This window comes from Nyctereutes procyonoides, unplaced genomic scaffold (assembly GCF_905146905.1).
Source record: "Nyctereutes procyonoides isolate TBG_1078 unplaced genomic scaffold, NYPRO_anot_genome, whole genome shotgun sequence".
Lineage (NCBI taxonomy): Eukaryota > Metazoa > Chordata > Mammalia > Carnivora > Canidae > Nyctereutes > Nyctereutes procyonoides.
In genome coordinates this window covers 224,931-246,551 of record NW_026575113.1, presented here as the reverse complement: position 1 = coordinate 246,551, position 21,621 = coordinate 224,931, and the positions used below count along the sequence as shown (strand labels likewise).

General features: G+C 52.6%; 1 protein-coding gene across 4 annotated transcripts in view; it reads right to left on the bottom strand.

Annotated features, from left to right (window-relative positions):
* Window positions 1-21,621, bottom strand: part of ITPK1 (inositol-tetrakisphosphate 1-kinase) — a 165,487-nt gene that overhangs the window by 12,768 nt on the left and 131,098 nt on the right. For all 4 annotated transcript variants that reach the window (XM_055333677.1, XM_055333679.1, XM_055333678.1 and 1 more), the window contains 3 exons: window positions 7,060-7,158; window positions 6,672-6,712; window positions 2,949-3,114 (listed from right to left, as the gene is read on the bottom strand). In XM_055333677.1, coding sequence (XP_055189652.1) covers window positions 2,949-3,114; window positions 6,672-6,712; window positions 7,060-7,158 — 306 coding nt within the window. The remainder of the gene's footprint in view (window positions 1-2,948; window positions 3,115-6,671; window positions 6,713-7,059; window positions 7,159-21,621) is intronic.

The window sequence follows — 21,621 nt, the reverse complement described above, 5'->3', positions numbered from 1 at the left end:
GGCCCAGGGCTGGGCACACAACGGAGTCAAGGACATGTGGCATCTACTGAGAAACTCCAGATGATAGCTCAGCAAACCAGACCCAGAAGGCCCAATCTGGCCTGTCACCTACATTTGTAAATCAAGTTTTATGGGGACATAGCCATGCCCAGTTGCTCATATATTGTCTACAGCTGCTTTCATGCTACAAGGGCAGCATTACATAATTATGACAGAGCTGGGAGTATTTACTATCTGGGCTTTCATGGAAAGTCTGCTGAGCCCAGCTCTACGTGCTAAGTGATACCAATCTTTTCTGTACCACAAGGGGAAAAAGGCCCAGGAAGGAGAGCAGGAGAAAGGGACCAGGTCCACACAGTCAAGATACAGAAGTAAATCCCCTGCACAAAAGGGAAACTGAGAAACGTGCCCATCTCAATCCTGGCACTGGGTGGAGGGGGCCAAACTCCCCAGCTGTGAACCGTAGGCAGAGAATGTGTGCTCCTGGTGGCGGGCACAGCCAACACCAACCCCCTCAGTAAGAACCTGGCTTCCATTTCAGCCAAGGGGATTGCAATGTGCCACCAGCTCTGAGACACACCTGACTTCAGAGATGTTATCAAGTAAAACCAAAAGCGCAATTGAAAAACCAATAGAGCATGATAGTTATGGAGGGAAGGCCAGTGTCCCTGGCTCCTCCCCAGGTCCTGAAGAACCCCACTCATGGAGGCCCCAGATCCCTGTGCAGATTGGGGAAGCTGTAGGTCTGCCACCCTGGGCAATGAGAACCAGAAAGACAGGGTGGGGGCTGCAAAGAGGCCAGAGCCCCAGAGCCCCCTGCTTGACTGGTCCAGCTTCAAGGGCTGCGGTGGAGTTATGCTTCTGATCCGGAAAGAACACGTGCATTAAGAGAACAGCCAGCACTAGCTCCTGAGCATGCTGCCCTGAAGACTGCAGACATGGGATCAGCTTTGGGGATAGACGAATGGCCAGGCTGAAAGTCCGCTTACTGAGCACAATAAACATTTCTATATTAGCTCTGTGTGTTTTATCTACTCATTGAATTGGCCCTGGCCTACATTTTATGGGAAACTTGCAGCCTGGGAATGGTCAGGAGACGACACACAGATATGGAGCCCTCCGGCTCAAGACACAGGACATGGAGCCTGTACCCTGCTGGCTAACGGCTCCCGGTGCTGAGACAGAACCTGGCCCAGCCCTCTGCAACCAGGAGGTAAAGGAGTGGAAAAAGGGATACTTTTTGTCCGCAAAGGAAGGAAATCTGGTGAGAAATTTCTTTTATAAGTAGAGGGATTTTGGTTTAAAAAAAAAAAAAAGAAAAAAGCAATCTACATAAGGAATACCACTCTTAATACATTTTCCACAGACTTAAAGCTCCTATTTTTAAAAACTCTGGAAAATGATCAAGGACTTTAAAAAAATAGTCTCTTGGGGCCCTGGTGGCTCAGTCAGTTCAGCATCCAAGTCTCCATCTGAGCTCAGGTCTTGATATCAGGGTTGTGAGTTCTGGCCCCAAGTTGGGCTGAATGCTGGGCAGGGAACCTACTTAAGTCTCTTCCAGCGCTCAATTTAGAAGAAAGCCTCTTGCTGATGTATAGGCACATACAAAAAGACCCCCCAGACTGTGGTCCTCTCATCTCCAGATCATGCCACCATCCCAGTGTACAGGGGCGGGGAACAGGCTGATAGTGGGGGTGTCTGAAACCCTGATAATGCAGCCTTGAAGTCCTGAGGCCCCATGTCCGGTGGGGAGTCTGCCTGCACCCAGCAAGGAAGTGAAAAATCGATGTACATTTCCTAAGTATCTGCTGTGTTGTGTTAATGGGAAGAAAAAAGCCATCCAGGGAAGAAAAGCTGACAGAGGAAGACAGGAACAGCTGAGCTTCATTCAAGAGGAGTGGCTCAAAGTCATCACGAGGGGATGGTGACAGGCAATCCCAGCAGGAGAGACTTTAAGAAGACACATCTGTTTGCTCAGATGGAGACAGGACAGTCCGGTATTTCAACGCATCTGGTGATGGCGGGTTCCCTTGCAGAGATGAATATACGGCGTGCCTGAGCAAACCACATGAGGACAATCAAATATCCTCCAAGGAATCCTTTTAGAAAGCTCTGCTTTTTTCAAAGATGCTGTTACTCTGTTCCAATGGTCTCTGGATCTTGCCTTAGAGATGTCTTCAGAACCACTAGAACATTCTTTTGAGTAGCCCCAACACCAGCAAATCCTTATCTTAGTCTCAGTTTTTGAAAGGGCCAAGGGTCACCTGGTATCAGGGGAGCAGCTAAAGAAAAAAACGCTGAGCTTGGGGAGCCCCTCAGCTTCCTCAGAGGACCCCCTCAAATGGCCCAAATGATGGCAGCATTCTGCAAACACCACCACCCTGTGATGTCTGAGGGATACTCAAGATCCAAAACACACAGACTTGGGCCTCACCCCTGCATGTGGGCGACTGTACCCACATGTATCTGCTTGAGGTCCCACAGCCAGGAAATGCCGTAACCCTGCACGATGTCTAATGGAGCGCATATCCACCTCAGTGGCTGCAGAAGCAGCAAATAACACAAAAGGAGACACGATAAAGCAGTCAGTGCTCTGGCCCTCAAACCACGAGGGGCTCTCTGCCAAACCCTCCCCTCCCTGAAGGGCTGATTGTCCATTCCAGCATGTTCCTGTGAGTCTCATTTCTGCATGGGGCCCCAGGAAGCATCCTGGGTGTGCAGAGCTTGCAAATGCTTCCTGGAGCTGATGGTGGTTCAGAAGGATGGAACCCCTACTGTGACCTGGTGGGATGGGGGTTTTACCTTGTTCTCTAAGACCTCACGCACCACATGCTGTTCCTCTGACCTCAGATCACCCGATCCCTGTTCCCCTTCCAAAATAACACAGGTTGGCAGGGACAGTGCTGCGGTACAGACAAGGCCCCTGAGACGGTGGGAAGTGTGGTTACCTGACATGCCCGCAGAGAAGTTCTTCAGCGAGGGCCTCTGGACCACAGTGTAGGACTCGCCCACCACAAACACCTTGTACAGGACGGCATTGTGGTTGATGAAGTTCTGGACCACACAGGGCGGCTGGATGGCACTCAGGCCCTCCTGGTTGAACACGATGGCCATCTGCGGAAACAGAGGGCCAAGGGCTGTCAGAGTCCACTGCCTCCTCAATCTCAGACACAGGGCCATGGGAACTGTCCAGAGCTCTGCCACCAAGAACCATACATCCCTGTGAATGGAGGACCCCCACAAAGAATCTCAAGCCAGGGTGAGTGGAGTGAGACTCGAGAAGAACACCTGGGGATTGAGTCACTCCTGCTGTGGGGGTTTTGAGGTCCTGCACTAGCAGGCTCTCCCTGTAGGGTTGAACTGGCCGTGTACTGCACAACTCCAGTATTCACACTGCAATTCAGGAAGCTGTACACCACTCAGTCCTTATGACCTCCTCAGAGGTTCCTCCACAAAGATCCAGGAGAGGCAGGAAGCAGAAGGCAGTGGATGGGGAGGTGGAAAGTCTTGGGTCAAAATCCATGTGCGGACACAGCCTGCCTCTGGTTGAGCACTCACACTGGTTGGGCACTCACACATGCCCAGCCCTGTTCTGACCACGTGACCTGAGCCACCTGGTAGTGCCCTCACAATGCACCTCAGAGGTGGGCATGGTTACTGCACACCTTTTACAGATGAGGAAACTGAGGACCCGAAAAGCTCACTGGCTTGTTGGACGGTGACAGAGCTCGGGATGTGACTGGGTCTGCCTAGCACACAGCCTTGGTCTTCGACACTTTGTGTGAGCCATATGGATGCTTAAGAGATGGTAAACATGCCGCTGAGTCCCTGACTCTCTGGGGACAAAGGCCCCCAGCCCCCGAATGATCTGGTAGGCCACTCAAGTAGGGAGAGCAGAGGGACAGCTGGAGAACAAGCTCTGCTGCAGTGTCAGCTGCCAGAGCTGGGGCCACTGCTAATCCCTTGCAGCCCACAGGCCCCAGGAAGGAGCCACCAGATGCCCAGGACTGGGCCCAGGAATGATGGAGGCTGGACAGCTGGCTGCCTGCACTGGCTGCCGTCCCTGTCATCCAGTGTCACCGAGCAGCACCTCGATATTCCTGGTACTGAGCATGTGGGGCAGAAGCAGAGATCCAGGCCACATGGGGGACCAAGTGTGTGCACTGCATGTTTGTGAGTTACCTTCTGCCAAGAGAGGGAAAGAACACAGAGGGCTCTCGAGCCAGGCACAGCTCAAGCCTCAGCTCACCACGGAGCTGCAGGAGCACAGGTGGGGGCCTTGCCCTGTGCTCCATCGCCCTCACTTGTAGACAGCAATAGGAAATACCATGGGACAGAGTCAGGGGCGCTCTGCTTTGGGCTTCTGGCTGGTGGTTTAACAGAAGGGGGCTGGTAATTTCACTGTCAAGCAGGTCAGTGTGGCCATACCGGCTTAGAAATAGAACAAACAGCTCTGTGAACACACAATGAAAAGAGTAGTTTGGCAACACTAGTTGGTTTTGGCTGGGCGTGGGGCTGGGAGATTCAGGGGTAGGGCTCAGGGAGACCTCAGTATAGGCAGAGACCTGAATCAGAAAGCCTTATTTTCCCGTTTAAAGCCAGTCGTGTACATGGAGCTGTCCTCTACCCCCGCTGCACTTGACATCTCTAGGCACCCCCGGAACCAGTGAGGAGCCTTGCCCCCCAATCTCCAGACTCATGCTGTGGAGGACACCCCACCTGAGAGGGTATCCCTCTGATGTTAAAGCCTCCAGGAGGCAGGCAACCCACAGTGGACACAAACTCCCCCCCCCCTCGGGGTGGGGCAGATTCCAATCCTAGAGGCTCTGCCTGCCCCCCTACCCTGGGGAAGAGGAGCCCCTCCCTGACAGCACCTGGTGGGTCAGGAGCGAGGGGGTGGGGGAAACAGGGATGCACGCATGTGTACATTACGGAGCCAAACTCCGAGAGCCAGAGGAAGGGATGAAAGCCTCCCCTAAACACACCTACCCCACATCTGAAGGCTGAGACTCCTGCCAAGGAGGGAGCTAGCTCACTTGAATCTGGGACCCCTATTCCCTCTGCAGTGACCTGGCAGGCTCCACAGCAACCGGTTCCCTCCCAGTGCACCAGGCCTCATGTCAGTACATGGCAACACCCTCATCCTCTACAACTGCCATCAGAGAAGCTGGGTGATCTGCCCAAAGTCACAGGCAGCAGTGCACAGAGCCAGACCCGTTCCCAGGTCTACATGCTTCCGGAATCCCCTTGTGAAGAAAGAGGAGGTTCCTTTCCTGCAGGCCGAGCTTTTCTGCATCAGGATGGTCTAATCACACTGATGATGACCGGAGCCACCCTTCCATTCAGAAAAATGCAAGGCCCTGACCAACAGAGGGAGCAGGTGCTAGTGGAAGGCTGGCCGGCAGATGCTGGTGCCAGCGACGGGAACACAGGCTCTGGCAATGGGACTCTGGCTGTTCTGAGGCATTCCTGCTCCCTCCTGGGGCCTGGCAGGGAGCTCATCCCTGGCCCGGAGCCCAGACAGGCCCAGACAGGGACGACTCTACAACCTTGGGAGGCAGCTGGCCTCTGTAGCAGGCCAGGATTTCCAAGGGCTGCCCCCACATTCCTGCCCACGAGCAGAGGCATACCTCTGGCGCACAGCTCCCATCCCATCACACCATGTGCTGTGTCACACTGATGCGGTCTGTGCATAGATGTTTCCCCATAAATGTATGCCAGGGGTAAGGAGCACCACAGAAATCTACAGGGCACTGCTGTGGGGCTGCCCGTGTTTTGTCCTAAGGTTCTGGGGACTGTTTCTGACTGTGTGGCTGCCCAAGGTCAGGCTCTCCCTATGGTGCCCTCCAATGGGTCACGCGTCTCCTGCCCAGTACGCCCTCCAATGTGCCCAACAGGGAGGTCCCTGGCTGGGCTGTGCCTCTGAGGGCAATGTCCTGGATGTGGTTTCAAGGACAGGAAGGACAAGAGAGACCGCACAGAGTCCCTGCCTGGCCATCTGGTCCTCTCACCCTCAGAAGGCCTCCTTTGCTTGTGGTCCTGTACATCTCACAGGTGTGATGTGTGTCTGGGATTCTGTCTCTAGCACTGGGGCAAGATGCACATCTTAGACATTCTTTCCCTAGCACTGAGTGGGGCTGGGAACGCCCATGGGGAAATAAAGGAATGACCTGGAGGGTGGAGGAATCGCCACATACTGGCAAACAGTGCCCTTGCCTCTCCTGTCCCCTTCTAAATGCAGCAGAGCTAGCAGGGCTTCAAGGGTGGTAGCATCTTTCCAGTTAACAGCACTCAGAGGGGCCCAGCGCCGTGCCTGGCACAGAGTGGGTGTCCAGGGGATGATAGACACTGACGAACCAGAGTTGGAAAGTCAGACAGGTCAAATTGGAGTATGACTTGCAAGGGCTCAAACAGGGCAGGCAGACCGCTGGCATATCCCTCCCACCAGGGTGTGGGACAGGACAGGGTGTGGGGGGGGTGGGGACAGGACAGGCATGGGCAGAGGCTGGAGACAGTGTACAGAGCCACAACCCAGAGCATGACAGGGAGCAGAAGCAGCAGGGGTGGGATCTAGCACATGGACTCCTGCAGGCTCCCAGAGAGACGCTGTGAGCTACAGAGACAAAGGCCCGGGGTGATGGCGGGAGAGGGCAATCAAAGCCTCTACTTACCTCGTGAGAGTTGGTGCCATGAGCCACTCTGGTTTTGCAAACTATGGAGCAGGGAGAGAAAAGCAGAGAGAAATCAGTGATGTGGTTTACCCACAGAGGCTGACCCGGCAGGCATGGGGAGAAACTTGTGACACTCCTGCAGTGGGAGCTGGGGAGACCTGCTAGCTCAACAGTGGCCAGCATCCTCACTCAGGGTGGCCTGAACAGATGCTGCCTGACCAGCAGAAGAGCACCTTCAGCCTGCACCTGAGGACCCATCTCCACTGCACAGGAGGGAGCAGGACCCGGAGCTCAGCCCTCCTGGGCAGCCAGGGCCCTTGTGCATCCCGGGGAGCCCCAGACAGCCCCCACCCCACCCTGCCCAGCAGGGCTTGGGGGTAGTACTCACTGAAGGGGAATGCCAGGCCATTCTGCTCCAGGAGCCTCATCGTGTCATCTCCACTCAGGCTCGTGAGCTCCATGAAGGGTGGCGAGCAGATCCTGTCATCTGTGGATGGAGAAACAGCCCACGTCAGCGAGCCTGCCCGCTAGCCCCCAGGCCCACTTCCTGTGACAGACCCACCTCCCCAGGGCCACCCTCAACATTCCCGCTCTCCTGAGCTGACACCCCCAACTCCGTAGTGAGTGTGCGAGCGCACGCACACACACACCAACAGTAACAGCAGTTCATTCCTTCATTACATTTTCTATTAACATTTCTGTAATTATAGAGCCAATGTATGAGAAGTATAAAACTTGGACATCAAAAGAACAAAAGAACCACATGCATTCACCAATATGACTATTACTGCCACCCAGCCTTTAGTTGAGGCTCTTGCACATTCATACACACAAAACTTTACAACAGCATGCTGTTTTGTAACCCAAACTTTCACTCAGCTAACTACGAACATTTTCTCGTTCCATGAAGACTTCTCCTACCATATGCCTCATCAGCTTAGCTGTAACTGCAGGAATGATGCTGTGTGCTTAGCTGCTACCATGCATCCAGCACTGTGCTAATAAGGCCTTTGCAGGCACCACCCCTGAAGTTCACAGAACAATCCTAGAAGAAGGAAGCTGAGGCCGAGGAGATGAAAGCATGTGCCCCAGACCACACAGCCATTCCTGCACCTTGGGACACAGGCCCCTCGCCCTCTGGCTACCTAAAGGACACATCTTATCACCTGTTAGCCTCCTGACTTCCCCCGCACCCCCTCCGTCTCTCAAGCATACTAACAGCCCTTTCTCCAGCCCCCTGCAGACAGACTCCAGCCCTGGACCTGCCCCCACCCCCACCCCCAACGCCTTCTCACACCCTGGCTTGCCTGAGTCCCCAGTTTCAGAGTAGCACCCATCCAACGGGTTCTCGGCACGTTCAGTTTTTCTGAAAAGCACTGGTAGCTAAGTCTGCTCTGGTTGTCAGGATGCTCCCAGTGCAAGGCACCAAGTTAGGGCAAAACAGGTAATTTGTGGGATAACCAGATGTATTCTGATGCTCCCTACAGTTGGTTAAATTACATTACTGGTTTATATTTCTGAGCACAGGGATCGGGAAAGGCAGAGCGTTAGTGAGGCACCCTTCCACCCCCACCGCCACCCCAACCTTGGAAAACAAACCAAAATCAAGAAGCAAAGTGGCTTGTCTCCAGGAGCTTCGAGATACTTGGCTGCCTAGAAGGTCAGTACATTAAACCAAGGTAAGATCCTGCCTCATATAGCTCATAGAAATGAATGCCAAGAATTAAACAGGGCATATTAAAAATGTTTTTAATCCCCCCCTCACCTATATGGAGTAAAATCCAAACACCATATAGGCGCAAAAGTGTTGGCAGATTTCAGGGGTTGCAAGGCTTCTTGGGGGCCATGCGAGAGTGGTCTGGGAGAACTGATTGCTGAGCCCTGGCAGATGGTGCTGCAGGACCTCCAGAGCACTCATTTCATACTCAAATTGCTGGGACCGTGTCTCTGTGGATAGAGGCCAAAAGAGGCCCCAACAGGCAATCTGCCCAAATTCACATGACGGTCAATTACAGAGGCAGGATGAGGAGCTAGGTTCAAAGGGCAGGCCAGGAAAAGAGCCCTCAGGAAAATCAGGGTGGGGAGGTGGGGCTACATGTTGGCTCTCAGCTGTACACCATTATCTCAAGGCCCCATTTCTGCACCCTCAGCCTGGACTCAGAGCCTGGGCAGGAAAGCTTGTTGCTGCGAATGCACAGATCCTGCAGCCCAGCCCCCACAGGATGTGACACTAAAGGCCTGAACAAATAGAGGAGGGTTCTGCAGCAGACAGGTGCTCACCTGGGCCTCACCCTTGGCCCATCCCCTCCCACAGGAAGATTCGAAGACTGCTGGAACCCAACAGACCACCTCCTGTAAGAGCTTCCAGACTTCCCATCACCAGACTTTTCAGAGCAGAGGCATCAGCCTGGCCTTTGGATTTGCCTTGCAATGCCCCCATCTATGTTCCCCCTCTCCCAAACCTAGCCCACTCATGTTTCACATGTCAGTGGTAATAGCCAACTTCTTAGTAAACTGCGCTTGGTATGTGTCAGACAACACTGTCTACAAAGCAACTCAAGCCCCCTCACCAGGAGCCCAGGAGAAAGTCATTGCTCCCATTCTACAGATGAAGTCTCCTGCCCAAAGTCACCCAGTGCATACATGGTACAGCTGGGGAGGCTCGTACCTGGGCAGCTGGCTCCCTAGTAGATAAAATGCCCACTTCATATTAACAGGATAAAGACAAAGCTTTTACTCAGATGACCATCTCAGCAGACTCAAAAAAAGCATCTGACAAAATCCAGTGCACTTCAGGATAAAACACTCAACAAACTAGGAATAGAAGGGAATTTCTCCATCTGATTAAAGAGCATCCACAACAACCACAGCAACATTTTATGTTGGGGTAAAAGACTGGACACTTTCTTCCTAAGATCAAGAACAAAACAAGGATATCTGTTCTTGTCATTTCTATTCAACATCATACTGGTGGTTCTAGCCAAGGTAATTAGGAGAGAGAATGAAATAAAAGCATCCAGAATGGAAAGAGGAAGTAAAACTGCCTCTATATGCAGGGGACATGGTCTTGTATACAGAAAATCTCAAGGAATCCATACACACAAAAAACCCAAAACCTATTAAGATAAATAAGTTCAGTAAGATTGCAAAAGAAAAGACCAATACACACAAAAAATTGTATTTCTATATTTTACCAGTGAATAACCTTAATAGGAAATTAAGAAAATAATTCTCATAATGGCATTAAAAAATAAAAACACTTTAATAAATTTAACAAAGACTTAAATGTTGAAAACTACAAAATATTGTTAAAAGACATTCAAGAAGATCTCAACAGACAGAAAGACATCCCATGCTCATGAATAAGATACTATACTAAGCTGGCAACACTCCCACACTGATCTACAGGTTCAGTGCAATCCCCACCAAAATCTCAGCTTTCTTTTTAGCAGGATTTAAGCTAATCCTTAAATTCATGTAAAAATGCAAGGGACCCAGGATAGCCAACCTTGAAAAAGAGCAAAGTTGAAGACACACAATTTAGAAACTTACTACAATGCTACAGTTATGCAGTATGGTAGTGGTACCAGAACAGACACATAGATCAATGGAATATATCTGAGAGACCAGAAATAGATCCATATATGTGAATCAATTGATTTTCCACCAGGGTGCCAATACAATCCAATGGGGGAACGATAGTCTTCAACAAATGGTGGTAGGAAAACTGGATATCCACATTGTAAAAGAATGAAGCTGGAACCCTACCTCACACCACACACAAGAATTGATTCAAAATGGATCATGATTCTAAATATAAGATCTAAAATAATAAAACTCTTAGAGGAAAACATGGGTGTAAATAAGTCTTCATAACCCTAGGGCTGGGTAATGGCTTCTTAGATACTAAAAGCACAAGCAAACGAAGTGAAAACAGGTAAATCTGACATCATTAAAATTAAAAACTTCCATGCTTCAGAGGACACTATCAAGAAAGTGAAATGACATCCCATGGAATGGGGAAAAATATTTGCAAATCATACATCTGACAAGGGTCTAGGATCCAAAACATACAAAGAACTATTAACAAACAGTAAAAAGACAACCCAGATTTAAAATGGGCAAAGGGTCTGAAGTGACAGTTCTCAAAATAAAATATACAAATAACCGAAGTACCTGAGAAAAGATGCTCAACAGCATTAGCCATCAGGGAAATGCACATCCAAACCACAATAAGGTATTATTTCATATCTACTGAGGATGGCTATGATCGAAAAGACAAAGTAACAAGCGCTAACACCGCTGGTGGGAACGTCCAATGGTGCAGCTGCTTTCGGAAGCAATCTGGCAGTTCCCCAAATAGTTACACATGGAGTTACAGTATGACCCAGTAAGTGCACTCCTAGACATACAACTAAGGGAATGGAAACTTATGTCCACATGAAACCTGCCCTGCAATGCTCATGGCATTATTCGTAATAGCCAAAAAGTGGCCACAGCCTAGATGTCATCACCTGACGAGTGGATGATATGCCCGTTCAACAGAGTATAATTCAACCAGAAAAAGAATGACACATGCTACAACATGACCTTGAAAACAGAATGTGAAGCTAAGCCAAGGAAGCCAGTTACAAAAGCCACATGTTATATGACTTCACTTATATGAAATGTGCAGAATAGGCAAATCCAGAGAGAGAAAGGAGCTGGTGGTTGCCAGGAGGATAGGGACTGACTATAAATGGGTACATTTCTTTCTAGGGTGATGAGAATACTCTGGACTTAGATAATGGTGCTGGTTGCAAAATTTCGGGAATACATTCAAAGCTACTGAATTTTACGTGTACTTTAAAAAGGTGGATTTTATGGCATGTGAATTATATCAATTTAAAAAAGAAGAACAATCCCCCAGCAGCAGCAGCAGCAACAACTGTCATCCCTCAAGTACTTGCTTTCTGCAGGCACTGCCGGGCTAAACAAATGCTTCATGTACAATGTCTCCTGCAAACCTGTAGAATTGCCCCATGCTGGTCCAGGATGAAGTCAGACAAGGATAAGGACAGTGCTTCCCCCAGAGATGTTTGGGGTCCAGATGAAAAGCAGATGAGACGTTTCCAGTTAATGGGCCACACCTAGCATGAGGCTGGACAACCCCACCTCTCTGAAATCCCAGGCTCTGAGTGTGAGGCAGGGCCCAACTGGGATGGCAAAAAACTAAGTGCACCAAAAAAAAGGGGCTCATGCACACTGTCATGGTCTTCCTCCTTCCTCCTAGTCAGACCCTGATCAGCAGGCCCCATTGGCTGCCTACCTTGCTCTCACTCCAGGGGTCAGGCCGGTACTGAGACTGGCCCAATCACACTGCCAGGAAGAACCCAGAGTCAAAGCTGAGTCACCACCACAGGCCAGCTTTGGGTGAAGGCAGTTCCCAGCCTCCAGGACAGAGGCTGGAAGGGTCCCTTGTCCCTTACTAGGCCATGGCTGCTCCATCCCCCAGGCCTGCCCCACTCTGGACTCCAGTACAGTAAACCACAATGTCTTTACTTCCTGAACCACTTTCTGGCTACCTGTAGCCAAAATCAACCTGCATGACTATGAAATCATGGTAAATTAGAAACACCTACCATTCCTATTTTGGTTTCAACAAACATTCACCACCAGTGGTAAAAAATGTGTTAAGGCTCTGCTAAATCTGCTAAAGACCTAGCACTTTACAACAGACACAGCCTGCCCTCTAGGAGCTTGCTTTCCCAAACAATAAACCAGAGTGTTAAGTAAAATGTACAGCTAGACGGTGCTGGTGGGGAGCCACACAGGGGTGCCAGCAGGGCAGGAGGTGAGGTCAGGGAGCATCTTGTTCAACACAGACAAGGGAAGGTGAGCGTGTGGCAAAGGCGATGGTCTGGGGTCAGGCTGCTTCCAGCACAGGGAACAGACCATGTAGAAGCTCTGCCTAAGGACATGCGCTGGCTGCCTCTGCACAACCTGCTCCCAGTCTCTGAGGTGAGGGCGCAGACATCCACCCAGCTCTCAGACACAGGCCACCTGGCTGATGAGAGGCCAGGAAAGGACCCAGGGCCCTGTGGTAGCAGAGCCAGCCCTGCCTCACAAGGGATAGTAACAGCAGAGGTTCCACTGGCTCTCCCGTGGGAAACTCGCAACTTCGCCAGCAGCTCTTCTCCCCAAAGAGAGACAGAATGAAGAATCTTTCTATAAGTCAGTGCTGGGAGCCCAGGAAGCTATTTCTGGTTCCCAGAAAAAGGCTCCTGTTGCTTATTTATCTATCGTCTTTATTTCTGGATGGAAGTTGGAAGGGCTTTTTTTAGGTGGATTGTGGTGGGTTGTGTTCTGTGAAGAGCTGAAACCTTAGCCCCTGGGAAACTGAAACCCTGTCCCTTGTCCTCCCTCTGGGCTGTCCCCATCACAGACAGTGAAGCTGGAGCCCTGGGAGATGAGCTCTGCCACCCTGCACCCACATGCATCCACATGTCCAAGATGGATGGAAGAGTTCAAGGCCATAGCCTACCCACTCTGCAGGGTGGACACACTCTTACCTGACTAGAGGCAGCTACTGGAGAGCTGCCCAGATGATAGAAGAACAGTGACCAACAGCAGTTTGTGGCAGGGGAGAGCCAGGGTGGGGGGCAGAGAGAGATGGCACTTTGAAGCCTGACCCTGAACCTCAGGTAAGTTACTCATGAGCTGTAATACTGACAAGTGACTAAACTCTGCTGGGCCTCACTTTCCTCATCTGTGAGATGGGAGCAGTGTCTCTCTGGTGGGTTGTTGGGAGACTGGGTCCATCCCAGGTACCCTGTGGTGGCTGGGGACACCCAAGCAGGCAGATGCTGTATCATGGCCACTGGTCATGTCCAGCTTCCCGGGAGGCGTCAGGTACCAGGCCCCATCCTCACTTGCTTCTCTGTGTGCCCAGTGTGGTGCTGCCAGAGCGGGTCATCCTTACGTGGCTGTGGAAGTAGCCCTGGCAGGGTATGCTGGGTGCAGTGTACCAGAACCAACCCTGCCTTGGTTCCCTCATCTTGGACAGATCTAATCACTTCACCCAGAACATCTGATGAAAAGACCCAGTCCCTGAGGACATGCAGGGCTGGAGTGCTCTGAAGCTCCTACGATGGGCAGGGCCCCAGGACAGAACACCACCAGGAGTCAGGGCTGGGTGTTGGAGGAGAAAAGACAGAAGACAGGCTGGGGGGTGGGGTGGGAGGGACCAGGGCAGCCTGGAGCCAGCTGTGTGGTCCTGAGCAACGGGATGGCACCACTGCAGGATGAATGACATCACTGCAAGAAGTGCATCCAACAGATTGTGTCTCCCTCTCTGGGATGTCAGTTCCCTGCGGGCAGGCAGGAGATGGGTTTTGTTCATAGCTGTAGGCCACAGCCCAGACCACTACCCAGAACATAGTAGGTCCTCAACACTTGCCGGGTGAATGAGGTGACCCACTGAGTGAAGTGATCGATGGTGCCTAATGCACAAGGCTTGCTCCTCGGACATCTGGGCCACACCTGGATGGAGGCAGGGCAGCCCAGGTGGCTCAGCGGTTTAGCACCACCTTCAGCCCGGGGCGTGATCCTGGAGACTCAGGATCAAGTCCCTCATCAGGCTCCCTGCATGGAGCCTGCTCCTCCCTCTGCTTGTGTCTCTGTCTCTCTCTCTCCCTGTGTCTCTCATGAATAAATAAAATCTTAAGAAAGAAAGAGAAAGAAAAGAAAAGGAAAGAAAAGGAAAGAAAAGAAAGAAAAAAGAAAAGAAAAGAAAAGAAAGAGAAAAGAGCAGTCAGGCATATTTCTGCTCAGCCGCCAGGTCTTTCACCCTCCGAAGGGCTTCCTTGCACAGGCATCCTCTTGACCTCCTTTGTTATGATTGTCATTAGACCTGCTTCTTTAATCCTGCCGTTACTGAACCCTGTTGCCGTCAGTATCTCCCTGCGATCTTGCGTATCCCGGTTACCCGGCTGGTGACATTTGTCCCTAAAGTCAGACATTTATGCTTGTGTCAATTTTTCTCTCCCAGACCATGCTTCGATGAACTTTTCTCATGTGTAAGGCTTTGTGCTGTGGCAAATCACTTCCATAGGCCAAATCCTGAGTAGTGACTTTTCGGGTCCCCAGGAATCGACATTTCTAGGGTTCCTGCCACACGGTGCCATGATGTTTCCACAAAGGACTGCAGGACTTCGCTGTGGTACCTATAGTGAACGGGTGTTGACTACACCTCCTTGGCCCTGGGTAGTTAGTTCTACCTTCAGAAAGCGGGGCAGTCCTTTCAGGAAGGAGGACCATGGCTGACACGGGAACAATGCCTTTGCTGCATATACGGTCACTGTGGGGCCAGCAGGCCACCGGGAACAGTGACTGAGGCATGAAGACAGTGAGGCTGGTGTGGGGAGTCACTACCAGCAAAAGCTCTGGATGGGACCTGGAGATCAGTGTGCAATTCCAGCAGCTCCCCTGGGCTCTGGGCTGCTGGCTGGCAGAATGGGAGAATGGGAGTTCCAATGAGCCAGCCCTGTCTACCTGCTGGCATTGCAGTGAGAACTGAGGACAAGGAAAAAGTGCCACAGACCCTGGAAATAAGCTAGGCTCTCTCGGGGGCAGTAAGGGCCTGGGACTGCCATCTGTTCACACCCTCCTCCTCAGCAAGGGAGCCTCTGGGCTCAGATGCCACCACGAGCCAGGTGGTGGCACGGGCCATTGGTTGCTTCCTGCTCCAGAGGGGGACAGAAGCAGAGACAACAGGAGCTCCCGAATCCCATGCATGCTGGAGACAAGTCTGGGAGAGTGTGTGTGACTCAGACGACCAGCCAGCACGCCAGGGCTCTCCAGCCTCCAAGGGGCAGCACCCCAGGCCGGGTACTAGGAAGCATGTGGTCCAGGAGATCAGACTTCTAACTGCATCCTGGAAAGACCAGGAGGGCTCCATGGGAGGAGGCAGGAAGTTTCCATCTGTACACGCCCTCTCATGTTAGCTAGAGCTGCTGCATGGACGTAGATCCACCTTTCAGGCAGAATGTAGGCTCCAGGAGGGCAGGGACCATCCCCATTATGTTAATGGCCCAACCCCCAACAAATGAGTGGATGAGGGAATGAAGCAGACACCAGACTGGGCTCCCACTTGTCCCAGCCCAACAGAAGTGGCCTCCCAAAATGCAGTTCCCACAGGGCAGGAGCATTTTGTTCAGGGGCCCTGTGCACCAGGCCCCAGATGCCACCTCCCCGAGCTGGACTGTGTCCTTCCTGGGCCATTCCCCACTCCCAAGGGTCCCTGTCCTAGAGCAGGAAATGGTATGATGCAGGAGTGTCGCTGACAGAAGCAGGCACAGCAGGACGCGGGTTCCCACCCAGTCTTCCAAGAGCTGAGGAAAAACTAGTGCCTGGAGCCTTGTACACGCTGGACCCTTGGCCCACGCCCACCAAGCCCTTTCTTGCAGCCCCTTTTTGGCCTGACAACCTCCTGCCTGTCCTCCAAGCCTCATCAAGCCATCTTCCTGCTCTGGGAGGCTCCTCTCAACACCCTCCTTCTGTGCATCCAGGACAAGGTTCCTTTTGCTGGCTTACCTTATCTTGGTGAGTAACGCAGAATAGGCTCCCCTGGATGGTCTGCAGGGACACTGGCTACCTGGGTTTGAATCCCAGTGCCACCCCATGTGAGCTGTGTGGCTCTGGCCAAGTAACCCCTCTGCCTCAGTGTCCTCACTGGAAAATGAGGACAAAAGTAACCTACCTCACAGGGCTGTACCCCACACATTCAGAAAACATATTTTAAGTCATAGAACAGGCCATAAAAACAGAACATATATTCATATCTGTTATAGTTGCATCAGACCTTTTTAATTTAACAAGAAATAAATTGGCTGGTACGGCTAAATCCCAAATCACCAAGCGTAAGGGGTGTGCTGGGGAAGAGGTGGCTGGTCAATTCCCAAGGACATACCCCAGACATGTCCACCATGACACCCAGGGCCATGGGAGTCATGGAAGACTGCCTGAGGTGGCAGTCACCACAGACGGCAGCCCAGAAAACAAACACGGCAGTGATAATGAGCATCAACTCTGCACTCTGCAGCTGAGAACCAACTAAGTGCCTGTAACCTGTGCCACCTGGGTCAGGCCACTGATCCTCTCTGATTCTTTCCCTCATCTGTAAAATGGGACAGCAACGCTGCCTGCCTCCCAGAGTGATTATGGAGACTTGGGTGAGGCCATGTCCATGGAGAGCACTTGGAAACCGTGAGAATCAGAGTTAGCCCTGTTTCAGGGAACACAGCCCTGTCCTCTGCAAGCCCCGCCCCTCTAGGAGTAGGCTCCACCATCCCTCTCCCCACCAGCCACTTCACCCCAGGGTTTGGGAAGGTGCAGTGGCCTCAGCCAGTCTTCCTGGGACACTCGACCAAACAAGTGCAGAGGCCCAGCACTGGGACTTCTTCCCAGCTGCCTGACTACATGGGCTGGGGTCTGTGCATGCAGGAACCTCCTCCTTGGAACCCCCACCCCATAACTCTCTTCTCCCCACAGCATCTGTTCTACCCACTAGCCACAGATTTCTGGTGTTTTGCCACCTTATCCACCATATAACCCAAACCTCCATCGCCATTAGATCCTGTATCATCTTTCTAAGGCTCCCACCTACATACTGAGGCTGCTCTCAACTCAAGAATCGTCCATGGCTGAGTTAAGTCAAAGTCCAAAGCCCTCCCAGGCTCCTGCAAGCTGATCCTGCTTACCTTCATGGTACAGGCTGGACTCTTCCCCTCAAAATCACAGGCTGAGGTCCCAACCCCCCAATTCCTCAGGATGCGACTGTACATGGACACATGGTCTTTAGAGGTGATTAAGTTAAAATGAGGTCCTATGGGTAGGCCCTGACCCAGTCTGACCAGTGTCCTTCTGAGAAGACAGGAGGGAAGACCACAGGAGGACACAGGACAGCAGCCACCTGCAAGCCAAGGACAGAGGCCTCAGGAGATGCCAGGTCTGCAGATACCTTGATCCTGGACTTCCAGCCTCCAGAACCATGGAACAGTATATGCCTACTGGTGAGGCCACCCTGTCTGTGGTGCTTTGCTAGGGCAGCTCCAGCAAACTACATGCCTCCCAACTCCTCCTGGAATGCAGAACCCAAGACCCTTCCCTGGGTCTACACGGAGGTCTCACTACTCCCCACACACACCTCCCACTCCTGCCACCACTTGGCAACAGACCTCCCATCCACTGGCTGTAGGCTCTCCAGGGTAGGTGGTCTCGCACAGTCACTGCCACCTCCCAGCAGCACCTCATCTAGAACCTTCCACTGGCAGCCTTGCTCGTTCCAGCACCACCTCTCCCCTGCACTGCTACCTTGCTTGATTGCTCCTCTCTCAGACCCTGTTAAACTTCCACATGTTTGGGTTTTGACTCAGCAACCAGGCAGTGTGTTCTTTGGGGTCAGGATCCACTTTCCCCCAGTCCAGTGTTGCTTGGAGGCAGCAAACCATAAGAAATATCTCTCTGCTAGTGCACGTGGGTGGGATGAACCGGGAGACAGAAGAATGAGCTGTGAGCACCAGAAGCTTGGGGCCAGCACAGGGAAAGAGGATGGGCTGCAACTCACCAGTCAGCCGTGCGTGGTGCTGCTGGGGTGGGACAGCTCTGAAGACAGCGGCAGACCCCAAGGGGGAAAGCCCTGAGAGCCTGGCCTGCCACCCACAGGGGCCAGTGTTCATGACTCATTTCGTGCCTGATTGTCCAAAGTCACCCTCCCTCTGCCATGAAGCTGTTATGGGCCAGGTGCCACATGTTCCTGACTTCTAGACAGGGAAAGGTGTTCTGACATGCTGGGTAATCAAGTGCCAGTCTGACAGCAGCTCTGAAGGTAACGCGTGAATGGCTCCTGGGCTCATGATGATGGCGGCCACCCTGTAATTTGCAACAGTCAAGTCAGGCACATGGGGGTGGGAAAGCCACTGTAGGCCCCGGCCAGGGGGCTAGGAAGGGTCCAAAAGACAGGCCCATGGATGGCAGGAAATGGAGGTGGGAACCGTCTCTGATCTGGAGCTGGGCTCCGGCCTGTGCAGGGCATTCCCTGTCCGTGACACAACTTCCCGTGCCCGCTGTCCAGAGCATAATGGCCCATCCACCCGGCCTGGCCAGGAAAGGCTCCAGCATCATCTTAGCACCTGCGTGTGGCCTTTCCCACGGCAGTGCTCTGCCCTCACCTCCCTGCTGTCCTGGGTGAGTCTAGGATGGCCTCACTGCCTGGGTCTCCAACCACCCCAACTGCCCCTACATCAGAAAGTTAGAATCTGTTCTTTCTTCTTGCCGATTCCCTCCAGTTATGCCTATGACTTGTCTCCTGCTCCGGTACCCTCTGTCCCGGAACACCTACTTTCATGGTGCATTCTACGTTCCATTTATGGCAGGTGATTCACTTCTCCCTGCAGCCTGAGGGTGCCTGGATTTGTTGGGGGTGAGGGGGTGGGATTTGTGCTGGACTTCAAAAGGGTGGAAACAATTGGACAGCAGTGACATCATCGTGTGTATCTTCAGATCCATTCAGAGCCTCAGGTGAGACAAAACTAAAATAGTACGTTTTGTCTTGTTTAAGACCGTTGTAGCCCTCAAAGCCGGTGTGCCCTGGGGATGTGGGGACCAGGGAGCCTGACTCATGGAAACCACCTGGGAATGTGCCGGGGCTTTGGGTTGGGCCCAGGAGAAGCAGTGCCTCATCTTCATGGCCACTTGGAGGCTCTGGGGAGGCATAGCAGGGGGCCGAGTGCCTGGGTTCCAATCCTAGGTCCACTGTCTCAGTCCTGGCCACTTCTCCATGCCTCAGTTTCCACATCTGCCAAGAGGGGATAACACCAGCAGCTACCACACAGAGGACCACTGTGAGGACTGAATGCCCCTGAGGGGAGGGGAAGTGAGAGAAACGGCACTTCCTGAGAGTGGAAGGGCCTCATGCGGTCTCCTGGAGAATCTCACAGAGCAGAGGATGAGGCAGGGGTGAGGGAGGCCCAGCAGGAGGGACAGGTGGAGGCCCTGCCGATACATCCCACCTGCCACCCACCTCTGCCCCGGGCTCTGCACAAAACAGGCTTCACTCAGTATCTCAAACAAGCTCCCAACTCAGGGCTCATGCCCCCATCACTGGTACCCCATTGCCCCTGACAGGACTGGGGGGGTCACCCTGCTCACCTCAGTACATGTGGGGGCTATCCTAGAGCTAGGAACAAGCAGGCCAGTAATGGCTACGCTCTGTGGAAAGCTGCGCGGGGTTATGACGTGGTTCCTTCTACCAAGAGGTGGACCCTCGCAGGTGCACACAGCCCTGAGTGCCAGAACCACTGCGCACACCTGTAGGTCTCAGCCTGGAGGAATCTTCTAGCAAAGCTATGGGAAGATTACTACAGTCACCACCATGTGCATGGAAGGACACTGAGGCCCTGGGAGGCCTAAAGCCTGTAGGTAGCAGAGTGAGCTCCCACATAGGCAGCCTGGCTCCAAGGCCTCACAACAGCCTACGAGGTGAAACCTCCCTCCCCATCTCTCCTCAGTCCCACGAAGGGGCTCTGGGCCCAGAAGGAGTTGGAGAACCTTTTCGTTCCTATCTCAGAGACCAGGAGATAAGAGGTGTCAAGCTGGCTGTGCTTCCCCCACACTGTGGAGAAACACTGTAGGCTGCCTGGGTATGTGTGACCTTGAGAAGGTTCCTTCACTGCTCCGCGCCTCAGTTTCCCAGTCTGTAAGATGGGGATAAGCACAACCCTCAGTCCTGTCCATGGAGCTGCTGCCAGCATCAAACGAATCCACACACAGAACACTTATTATAGAAACTGGCACGTAGTAGGTACTGGCGGCAGGTACCCTCCACCGCCCTACTTCCATCGTTATCTGCAGGTCTACCACATTGGCAAGTCTATGATCACCTTAGTGAGCCCAGCACTGCCCCACATGATCCAACCAGGCCCCTGGGGAGACAGGAAAAAAAAAGATGGCCTGGGGAAGAGCAACATGCTTGCTTTTTCTTGCCCAGAGACGGTACTCTTGACACCGAGCATGAAGGGACATGGCTCCTTCCTGTCCATCTGTCCACTGGGACAGAATAGGACTCTTACAGTAGATCAGCAGCAACTGTCAGGCCACCCCCCGGAGGGCCCCCACCCCCCCCCTCTCAGCAGAGCGCATGGCTCCGAGGCAGCATCCTTATGCTCAGAATACAAGGTCAGATCAGAGCTATCATCCCCAGCTGGGCCAGAGAACAGCAATGTCAGCTACAGGCTGAAAAAACACGACAGAGACGAAACATTCACAGGCCTGATGGTGTTCTCGGCCACGGTCAGCACTGTCTGAAGCTGCACAGTGAAGACTACTGTGGCAGAGTCTTCTCCAAAGGGAGGGGGAGCGGGGGGCCACGGCTCTGACATGGGTCCCTGACTTGACTGTGTTACTGGAGACGGTGGATGGAGGGCACATCACAGCAGTGGCTGCAGCCCCTACTGCTCCCTGGAGGCTCTGAGGGGTCTTCTTGTTTTGTTGCAGCTGTCACTGCCCTGCCAGGAACCTGATCCTCGAGCTACAGGTGAGCTGGCGGGGGCGGGGACAGATGACACTGGAAGATGTGGAATCAGCCTCCAATGAGGTAGGGTGTAGCTTGTGGGCAGAGACAGAGGGCAAGAAATGCCACAGATCTGACATTTCCTGGTCTGACACTGCCCTGGTTAGCTGGATGGCCGTTTTCTCCCATCGGACTGAGCTAATGACCTGTTTCATCTCCAGAGGGCTGTTTGCACCCGGATGTTCAAAAAGCCCAAGAACAGAGGAGCCAGACACGGGCCCGGCAGTGACACAGACATTCCCGAGCCCTACACCAGCTGATGAAAATAGCTACTGGTGATGGGGATTAACTCCATGGCAGTTGTTCCCAGTGATTTATAGCCCCTTCCGGACCAAGGCAGAT